Source organism: Mastomys coucha, unplaced genomic scaffold, assembly GCF_008632895.1.
Source record: "Mastomys coucha isolate ucsf_1 unplaced genomic scaffold, UCSF_Mcou_1 pScaffold1, whole genome shotgun sequence".
NCBI lineage: Eukaryota > Metazoa > Chordata > Mammalia > Rodentia > Muridae > Mastomys > Mastomys coucha.
This window is the reverse complement of record NW_022196891.1, coordinates 58,407,252-58,418,237: the sequence shown is the minus strand read 5'-3', so window position 1 is coordinate 58,418,237 and position 10,986 is coordinate 58,407,252. Positions and strand designations below refer to the sequence as shown.

Below are 10,986 nucleotides of genomic sequence, written 5' to 3'. Positions count from 1 at the left end.
GCACTCCACATAAGTGACTGGATAAGTCCAGTTTGAGTCCTCCAGGGAGAAAGATGAGTAACACATGTGAGTCTGTTCACCACAACTGTTTATTGCTAATCCGTAGAGTTGTTATCAGTCTGCAGGCCATGGTAGCATGTCAGGCTCAGGAATTAAAGCTCTCCCTCTGGCTTACAGTAGGTATGCAGTTTTGCTCTAGGCCTACCCTGATGCCATGCTATAAATAATTCTTTAAAACACATATTTAATTAAGTCTTACTTAATAATACTTTATTGTCAATGTGGTTGTTTATTTGGTTAAACTAATATTTGGAGAAAAAAAGAGTAAGAAGTGCCCAGGTAATTTTCTTGAATTACATTAGATTCACGACTGTAGAAGGAACCCAATTCTTACCCCCTTCCTCTGGCTTGGTGGATGAGCATTGGGCCTTTGTGATACCCCCTGTCCAGATATTCCCATTTGACTGGTTGTTGTGCAGCCTGGGCTTTAGAAAGATCCCTAGGGACGGAGTGGGAGTACAGTGTCTGTTTTGCTATAGTGCTCCTGTTTAGCATGCACAAGACCCTGTGTGCAGTCCCCTGAGCAACTACGGAAACCTGCCTGGTGATTCTGATGTACACCAGGATTGGAGTTCACTTAGTGAGTACTCATTTGTGGTCTTAGACAGGATAGCGTCAAGCTAGCACTATCTCATTCTCTGTCCCCCACTCCTCAAGTGAGATGAAGGTGTTTGGGTTTTGTTTCAGAGGGCAGGTTTGGGGTTTGGTTGAAAAGAGAAAGACCGTGGAGTCAAAGGGACTCAGAAAAATGCTGGAAGCTAGTTTTCTTGACCCTGGTGCCTTTACTGCTTGCTATCCCAAGTAGGGCTCTTGGCAAAAGCTGGCAGTGGGCCAGAGCGCAGGCTCATTGGCTGCTTCTCAGAGTAGGTCTGGGGAAAAGCATTCCGATGCACCCATGATCCTCTATGCCAAGTACAAAGAGTTCATACATACACAAAAGCAGTTCCCAAGCCTGTTCTCTAGAGTCCTTTGCCTCTGCGTGTGAGATTTGAGTGATGATTGCTCAATTCTGATAGCTAAAATAGAGCAGCCCTTCAGTTTAAAAAAAAAAACAGACCCGCAAAGGCACATGCAAGCTGACTTTGGGCTACTATTCTTTGTGAAACAAACAGGTAGTGTTGTTCCTTACGGAGAAAAGAATAACTCTGTCTTGGGTGATCAGGACACTCCTGATTATTTGCCTGGTAGGATTTGTCGAGTGACTCTTGACTTCTTAGCTGTTTCTTTCCGAATGAAGTGAACTAGCCAAGGCTTAAATATTTCTGACTAGTGTGTGAAATGAGTCTCCTTAACATCTCTCCGTCTAGGGTGTTAAAAGACCCAACCCAGTCATTCCCAAAGGGAGTTGCACAGCTTCCATTCTCACCCTGAGTAGAAAAGCTGTGTAACAGTTGACAGTTTACTGCCCACCGTGGCAGTGAGGAGGAAGCCACCTTTGAAAGCAACTACCTGGCAGCTTCTAGCTGCTGAAAGAAGTGTGCCTTCCTGGTCTTTAAGTAATTGATGATTTGCACTTCAGAAATGGGTGGTGTAGACTGGAGGAAAGGGAGGGGTAAAGGACAAGGTTGATTAGAGCAGAATGAGAACACTTATTCTAGGTAGCATGTAAGGCCTTGGCTTGCCTAGCTGTACGTGCAGCATCCAAGAGAACTGCCTCCCTGCCTTAGGATGAGTTGCTGAAGACTTCCTGGCCCTAAGTCGGATAGGAAGGCAGTTTCTGTAAGGGGTGTTCATGCTGGAGAACGTGGTGGAATACTGTGAAACTTGATGTTTGTGCAAATCATACCACACTGGACTTTAAACTTTTTGAAGGAACAAAAGAGGAAGGTGAGGAAGTGGTAGGAAAAGGTAAGTGTCAACATTTGATAGTTTGAGCAAGAGTAAAAGAAATTTCTACCACAAATGTGAAGTCAGTTCATCTTCTGCCTAATGTGTTGTCTTGCTCATTCATTCATTCATTCACTCAACTTATTCCCCCTCCTTTGCCCCATTTCTCTTTGTCCTTTTAGTATTGGGTATTGAGCCCAAGAATCTGGAGCATGCTGGGCAAGCACTCTGCCACTGAACTGTCATTCCAGATCCAAATCTTTTTGAAACAGCTAAGCAAGTTCTGTCTGATCACAGTATGACCCCCTTGCTCCATCTCCTGGTCCTCAGTGAAAGCAAGTGTCATCAGCACTATAGGCCAAGGAAGTGTGCTCTGAGTCCATTAGCCTTTCACCTGCTGTGGCCTGGTCACTGTTTAATGTTCTAATGGATCTATTACTCAGGACCCAGTAGCTTCCTTTTCCTTTAAGACATCTTAGGAACAGCACCCTGGACCAAGGGTTCTCAGTCTACCTGAGTGAGGAGAAGTGCATGGGCAGAGCACTTAGATTCCCTGCTGCCTGTCGTTTAGGATGGGCTACTCAGGCACTGCCTATAAAAGGCAGAGAAGGCTGAGGGCAAAAGAGGAACAGCAATGCAGCATACATGTGATTCCCTTCAGATGGACCCATCCGTTCTGAAGGAACTATATCCAACTCTTCTCTATGGTGCTTATTTAACGGGTGACAGCTGTCTCCCGGCTACCTGTTCCTGGCACCGTGCCTTCCCACTGGTCACTGTGAAAAATAGATCACACTGGACTCAGAGGCCAGAATCCAGGACAAGATCCCTCTTCTTATCTTGAGCCCATTGCTTCTTCACACAGCTTATAATGTAGCATTAACTTCTCTTTGAGAACGTCGGGAGTTTTCATCCCAAGGAACCGTCGTAAGACATGACAAGGAAACAAAATTTGATTTGGGTTATAGTTGTCACATTATGAAATCACAGAAAGATTTCACTTCAGCTGCTACTGAGTGACAGCAGGAATCAAACTGCAGCCTCCTCCTGTTTCTGAAGCTGACACAATAGCATTTGAAAACAGCAGGAATCTGACTAGTTTCCACTAGTTCATCAAGGAGAGTCCATATTGAAAGAGACAATCACTTTCTAAAACATTGGTCCTGGATGGGAATGGGATAGATTATTTTTAACTACCAGTCTGTTTTCTCCCTAAAGGAGTCTAACACTTGCAATTTGTGTTTCATCTGCAGCAACTATGCCGCTAGCGGTAAAGATGCCTCAGGAAGTACAGCAGGGTAGCGCTCCCATACCTCTGAGAACGCAGGGCTGGCTGTGTGCATCTTTTCTCCTAAGACCTTGTTTTCTGTTGTGACCTTAGCTATAAATACCTATATGTAGGAGTAGGTTTTTCTCTTCCCCAGCCTCCTTTAATCATCACGGAAGTGGGAACCCTCCCTTCCCCTTTACTGAAAAAAACAAGAAGTATGCACTTTAATTCCCAAGGAGTGTGGCTATCCTGGCCCTGAAGCCAGATCACTCAGGAGGAGAGTTGAGAGGGAACTCTTGCCAGACCCTGTAAGGTATAACCACATTTCTTTGTCCCTTACCCCCAGAGTGCTGGGGATTGAGGCCAGGGCCTTACATGTTCTAGGCAACTGCTGCCCCAGTAACAAATATCTTAATGTGAACGCAAAATACCACGTTTTTTTAAGCTGCTCCCAAGTACTCCCTGCCAAAGGGCAAAAGAACCACTAAATAAGGGTTCAAAATGCCTACCCTAATTTGGGAATTTTTTTCCTGTTGGAAATTACCAAATTATATCTTTAAAAAAATCGTGTTTTGTGGTAAGTTCTTTTTTATTATTATTATTAAAAAATCAAGCGAAAACAATGGCATTAAAATATTATCCAGAATTGTGTCAAATCTAAGTACTGGGCTTGGTTCCCCTTGTGTGACAGGGGACCCCGACTCTCCTCCTGTAGATTCTGTCTTTCCCTGGACAAGCCAATAGTTCTTGGAGGGGTAGCATGTCTCCTAGAGCCCCTGGAGCCCTATTGTGTCGGGGAGGGGGGAGGGCACGAGGGTCAAGGGAGGGGGAGATTCAAAGAAGAGTTAAAGATGTGGGTTTATATAAACATATTTAAAGCAGTTAGCAAAAGCTTTCTCATTGAACAGCTTTAAGAACAATGTGAATGAAATCTTAGCAACTTGGCTAGTAATCTGAGAAGTCTATTAATGTATACTTGAAATTGTATAAAAATGCATTTCTCTTTATTTTGACACTGTATAAGAACATTATGCATGTGAGTGGTTTGAGAAATAAAATGTTTAATACTCTTATTTGAATCTCTGTCTTTTCTATATAGAGATTAATTGATTTGGGTTTTGTTTGTTTGTTAGTTTGTAGTATGGGGGGAACAATGAGAATTTAAGGTCCCTCTACCCTTTCAAGATGCCTGCTATCCTCCAAGATGAAATAGCAATATATTTAGCTCTTGTTTTTAATGGTTTTCTCTTCTACTTTGGGGATGAAAGGAAGACATCTTGAGATAGGGACTTTCACTGTGCAGCCCAGCCTCAGCTGGCCTTGACTCCTGATTGCCCAGCTTCTACCTTCAAAAGTACTAGGATAGAGGTATGTGCCACCATGCGTGGCTTCTTCCCTCTCATTTACCCCAAAGTGGTTACTGGGTAGAGAAAAATTGAAAATGTCATTTTACGGAGTACCCCAATAGCATCTGTTACTTCAGTCTCTCATCTTCAAATGGAAAAGGCCATTCTTGTGAGGTGGCAGTCGTATTTATTTTTACTTCTACTCACAAACACCAAAATAGGAAAAGGTGCAAAGATGAAGAATATTTTAGTTCACACAAGGATTAGCCACTCTCCCCATGAATATAATAGTGTTCAGTGCAACTTCCCTTATAAGAACCAGGAAGGGCCTGTTGGCCTTGAAGGTCACCCTGTTGGGGTTCAGTGACCGGCCAGTAATCATGACAGAAGTACTTGCTGCTGCTTCACTGCCCTCCTCATTTACCTGCAGGTCACATAGGAAACAAATATTAGCTACCCTACAGTCCATCCTAGACGCATAAGTCACACACAGACCTGGCAGCTCACACTGCTGCTGGTTTCTAGTAGCTAACACTTGGACATAAATGGTTCCCTCCAGAAACCTCATTCTTAACATCCAGTGTGTATAACATCCACTGGGCTCATCCAGTGTCTTGCAAGAGTTCCACAAGTGTCATCCCTGAACTAGAAGTCATATTCTGGTAACATGGTTGAACACTATCACAGAGCATTGTTTTGAACCATCTGCTCAGAGAAAAATCAGACTCAAACCTGGAGATCTACTATTTAAATAGACTCACTCTCGAACCATAAAGAAATCCCAGAAATAACTACCCCCCAAAAGCCACGAAGAACCTGTGGCTTGGGAGGCAGAGGCAGGCGGATTTCTGAGTTTGAGGCCAGCCTAGTCTACAGAGTGAGTTCCAGGACAGCCAGGGCTATACAGAAAAACCCTGTCTTGGAAAAAAAAGAAGAAGAAAAGTGAAAAGACAGTTCTCCAGTTAAGTGAGATGTTTTTCTTGAAGTAAGAACCAGAAAAAACAGTATTTGAACAATGACACATCTTAAGGGATGCCTTCAGAAAATGACAACTGTTGACATTACTGACCTCTCTGGGATAGGATCTTGCTGTTCGTTCTAGTACTGAGACTAGCTCAGTACTTGAATGGCAATTCAAGATCCTCCTATGTCAGGTGACTGCTCCTGGTTCACATGTGTGTGTGTCGGGGTGGGGGGAGGGGGGTACACCTTGCTACACTTTAATGTTCTGTATAGACCAGGCTGGCCTGGAACTTGTGGCAGTTCTCCTGCCCTTGCCTCCTGTCTCTGACTACTAATAAAGTACTTGCAATCTCTGTGCTTTGAGGAGCTGGTTAATGTTTTTCTTTTCCCCTTCCCTTTGGTGTCCCGCATCTATTGCATGCTCATTCTAGGACTAAATTCTAAGTGGTGTGAAGTTGCAATGCAGCAGGTTCTCACCTCCTGCCTCTCATCCTTCTTCTGCTTCCTTCAGTTTCCACTCAGCTTGCTTGGATCCTAGACTTGGTTCTCTGGCACCATACTCTGAACATGTCTCTCTGATTGCAGCCTTTCTTTGCAAACCCAAGTCCTGTAAGCTTTGTCTAACGCTGGCCCGTCTCCTTCTGCTCACAGTATTAGTTTCCATGAAGAACAGTCTACACCATTAGGCCTCAAACCTAACTGTAAAAATCTCCCAAGGATCTGTATAAAGAAGCAGATTCTCCAACAAGTTTCAGGATGGCCAGGGCTACAGGAAGAAACCCTCAAAAAAAAAATCAACAAAAACAAACAAATTCTCAGACTCCATCCTTCAGCCTCCAGGGTCAAGGATCCCCACCTGAAGCTGTGGATCCACACTGCGAGTACCTAAGAACCAGAACTTCTACAACTTGTCACAACTTAGCTAACCTACAATTCTATGCACACCTCAGTTGGGGGAGACAGGCTGACCAATACTCTGTTCATTTCCTCCCTGGGACTTCTCAGTCTCAGCACACCACTGCGTGTAGTTAATCTCCCAAGAAGATCACCATTTGTGTCTCCTGAAATGCTATGTATCGAGACAGTTCTAGAATGCTCTTGATGCTAAGGTGACCCATACTCATTAGTAACCCCCTGTTTTATGTTCAGTTGCTCTTCACCCTCTTCACTTACACACACGCCCCTCCCCATCCTGTCCAGAATCAGCTTCAGCCTTACTCCATGCTTTTCATGTTCCTGCAACATCTCGGAATTCCCTCTCCATGGCCTTTGCTGGCTCCTTTTCCCTGGGCTACCCTCTAACTATGTCTCTCTAGCAGGAGAAAAGGTCAAACAACCCAAGCTTTGAAGTGCCATACTGAGGCAGACCTCATGGAGAAGGCTGCAAGCTGCTCCGTGTGTACATGACTTAAAACGACACTGCAGAGATGCCTCTGCCACCATCCTCTGCTGCTAACAGACCTGCCGCTGTCTCCACCAGAAGAGCAACAAGAAACTCCAGGACTGCAAATGGATAAAAAAAAAAAAAAAAAAAAAAAAAAAAAAAAAAAGTCCGAGGTGGAGGGAGCTGGACTCACCTCAAGAAATGCTTTGTGGAACGCATCAGAGACATAGAGGTCATCCCTGCCTCCAGCAACGATCCCTGGAAGAAAGAATAGGGAGGGGTGCTGTGATTTGACAAACAGACTGCTGAGCATCCCCATAATACCTCTCACCCTCTCAATAGATACCTCTTAAAAACTGATTTATTTTGGCTTCTTTGACCTGGATCTTGTGAACTTAATCTGATGTCAACGTTTTTTGAGAAGGTGGAAGGGTGGGACTCTGTTCTCAAAAACTTTACTATCTAGCAAAAATATGCCTTTCCAGTCTGGTAACATTGTTAAGAGGTTTGGCTCTCAAAGCTAAAGAGAACCCAATAAAGATAAATCTAATTACCTGGTCTGAGTCATTTTTAGATAGAATCTTTGTGGAGCCTGAGCTGGCCTTAAACTGTCATCCTACCTCAGCCTGGAGTGCCAAGATTATAATTGTGGGCCACTGAACCAGCTCTGCGGGCCAAGAAGATTGCTCATCAGGTAAGGGAATGTGCCACTAACCCTGACAACTTGAATTTAATCCTGGGACCCTACATGGTTTTGAACCCCTGAAAGTTGTGACCTCCATGCACATACTTATACACTCCTCTACACATACCATACATAACAAAAAATAAATAAGTGTATTAATAAGTAAAAGCTCTGGCCAGATATGGTGGTACACCATGTGAACATGATAAAAGGGATTAAACAGCTCTCAGGGCGGAGACCGCACAATCAGTACAAAGCCAGTCTTAGCTACACAGTGGCTTCCAGGCTAACCTGGGCTACATAAGAGCCTGCTCAATGAAAACAAGGGAAAAAAACAGTATTTTAAGGCTCATTTTTTAAAAATTGTTTATTTAGTTACTTACTTATTTTGTTTTTTTCAAGACAGGATTTCTCTGTGTAGCCTTGACTATCCAGGAACTCACTCTGTAGATCAGGCTGACCTCAAACTCAGAGATCTTCCTGCCTCTGCCTCCCAAGTGCTGGGATTAAAGGCTTGCGCCACCACTGCCCAGCCATTTTTAATTTTAATTTACTATCACATTTTATTTTTATCTTATTCAAGATTTATTGTGTGTGTGTGTATGTGTGTGTGTGTGTATACATGAGTGCAGGTGCCTCCCTGTGGAGTCAGATCCCCTGGAGCTAGAGTAACAGTAAGTTGTGAGCTATCTACCATGGATTCTGGAAAGTGGTCCTGGGTCTTCTGCAATAATAATAATAATACATGTCTTAACCGCTAAGATGTCTCTCTACTTTTTATTTACTTTTGAGACAAGATCTTGTTATATAGCCCAGACTGTCCTGGAACACTCTGTGTTCTATCCTGCCTCCCAGTGCTGGAATTACAAGTCTCAATATGCCTTGCTTTTAATTTTCATGCCTGTCTCTTTGAATTCCAATGCTTTTCCAAATTCTTCCCCACCTGATTTATCTCCCTGTTAGATACAGATTCACTAGGTGACAGACATACTTGTTGGTCTTCTGGACACAAGAGCAAACCCTCTCTTTCACAAGGAGACTAGGACGGGGAAGGGATCACCCCAAGCTTAGCTCAGAGCCATGATCAGAATCCTGGTGCCCTGACTTGGCACACTTTCCTGGATTCTCTCACTTTTGATTAAATCACCCTGGAGTGGAAAGGAGGCAGGCAGTTCTCTCCCATACCAACCTGGGAGTTGGGACTTCTCAGGGCTGAAGAGATCAACGAGGCCCATGTCTTGCAACTGCTCCTTCAGACTGAAGCCATCCTCGGTGCGGAAGCGGGGCATGTGGACCACAAGCATCATCTCTGACAGCTCATCCAGCCACTCCTGCAGCAGCTCTGGGGTGAGTTCCCGCTCCACCTTGGCCAAGCTCTTCTCAGGCTTGGGCAGGATGAGCACCATGGTGATGTCATCCCCCTTGAAGGGCAGCTCTAGCACCTGGGTACCCTCTGCCACACGCCGGTATTTGAATTTGCCTTCCTGGTACATCATAGGCACTAGGCATGACTCCCCATCAGTTTTGTAGAATGATTCCCTCCTTGTGTTCTCAGGGCTGAACTTTGACTTCCATAGGCCCTGAAAGATGTCAAGTGGGAGAATCATAAAGCAAGAACAAAAATATCCTAGCAGGATACTTACTGATATGGGACATAATCATATTATCTGATTGCATTGACATATAAATGTAGTTATTAGAAAAAAAGTAGATATGTATTAAAAAGCTAATGACTGAGTGGTACAGTTATTTATGTGTGTTTCATTCTGTGTTTTTTCTATATTTTTCTATATTTCCATCAAAATTACCTTTTTTTTAACTTTTGAAAGAAGGGGCATGCCACTGCGAGTGTATGGATGGACATTAAAGGACAATTTATCAGTGTTGTGGGTTCCAAGATGGAACTCAGGTTACCAGGTATAGTGACAAGCACCTTTACCAGCTGAGCCATCTTGCCACTCTGGTATTGTGTTATTGTTGTGGTTGTTGTTTGGTTTTTTAAAAGATTTATTTATTTATTATATGTAAGTACAATGTAGCTGTCTTTAGACACTCCAGAAGAGGGCATCAGATTTCATTACAGATGGTTGTGAGCCACTATGTGGTTGCTGGGATTTGAATTCGGGACCTTTGGAAGAGCAGTCAATGCTCTTAACTGCAGGAAAGTCAAACCCTTAGAATAACCTATACTCTCCTTTGCAAGTTCATTCTGTCTTTCTGTCTCATGTTGTCTGCTCTCTGCCAGCCTCTTTCCCAGAGCCAACCTCCAGAACTCTGTGCTCTGTCCCTGCTAAGTTACAGGCCAGACTCAGACAGCAATCCCTGCGATTTGTCTGGAAGTCCTGCTAGGCAGGGAGTGGCTCCTGGCTGGCTTCCTGTCTTGTTCCTTATCGTTCTCTGGCTCTTTGCTCTTGAGATAAGTTAGTTTAACTCTTCTGAGAGGTAGTTCTCACCCACAAGTTAGGACTGGAGAGAGCCAGTGACCTTACAATGTTAACTGTGTGCTCTAAGCATGTATAAGACCTAAGCATTTCGCCTGTGTTACCTACTCAAACCTTTTGGTAAACCTATAAAGAAGGTAAATCTTCATTACCATTTTACACATGCAGAAATAGGCCATAGGAAAGTTCCCAGTAACTCCCCAGTAACTCCCACGAATTCATACACTTAGAAACGAGGAGTCAAGCTTTAAAACAAAGAAATCATACTGTACAAACGGCCCACAGTCTCACTCCTGTGGTATGGGGATCTAGAGGATTAATAAATAGCACACTGCCCCATAAACTGTGATGGGTAACAGCGTACTGTGGGAGTGCAGTCTACTCTGTTCTTGAGCAGAGGGAGGCTCCAAGAGGCAGAGTGATTGACAGTAGCTGTGGCTGGCTTAGCCTCCAGGCCACATGGAGGAAGGAGGAATGCAAACAGCCCAGTCAAAATTCCAGCTGCTCTGCAAGGGATGCTCCTCCGGAATGCTGACGGTGCTTGTTCCCTGTCCTCCTCCTGCTCCTTTGCAAATTGGAGCAGAACCCTGGGCTCTATGAGGAAAGCCAGCCATATACATGGTGAAGTCACAGACCCCTTCTTATTCTCTTATTGGTAGCCCAGCACCTGGAGCTTCCAAACCCCTAGGAGACGTGTTAAGTAGAAATTGCTCTTGGCAGTGGGGAAGCATTACTGATGATTGTCAGTAAACTTATTTTGTTTCTGATTTTAAATACATACATTAATGGACCCGGTCACACACCTTTAATCCCAGCACTCGGGAGACAGAGGCAGGTGAATCTCTGAGCTCGAGGCCGACCTGGTCTACTTAGCAAGTTCCAGGACAGTCAGAGCTACATAATACCCAGTCTCAAAATTTTAAAAAGAAATTTTAAAAAAGGTGTGGTGGCACACACCTTTAATCCCAGCACTTGGGAGGCAGAGGCAGGCGGATTTCTGAGTTTGAGGC

General features: G+C 44.1%; 1 protein-coding gene across 1 annotated transcript in view; it reads right to left on the bottom strand.

The window, feature by feature from the left end:
• Nucleotides 1–4,672: 4,672 nt before the first annotated feature.
• The window catches only part of Serpinc1 (serpin family C member 1), a 24,920-nt gene continuing 18,606 nt past the window's right edge, over nucleotides 4,673–10,986 (bottom strand). The window contains exons 6-8 of the mRNA XM_031386797.1: nucleotides 8,725–9,115; nucleotides 7,044–7,108; nucleotides 4,673–4,927 (exon numbers count right to left, since the gene is read on the bottom strand). Of these exons, the coding sequence (XP_031242657.1) occupies nucleotides 4,751–4,927; nucleotides 7,044–7,108; nucleotides 8,725–9,115 (633 nt within the window). The 3' untranslated portion in view covers nucleotides 4,673–4,750. The remainder of the gene's footprint in view (nucleotides 4,928–7,043; nucleotides 7,109–8,724; nucleotides 9,116–10,986) is intronic.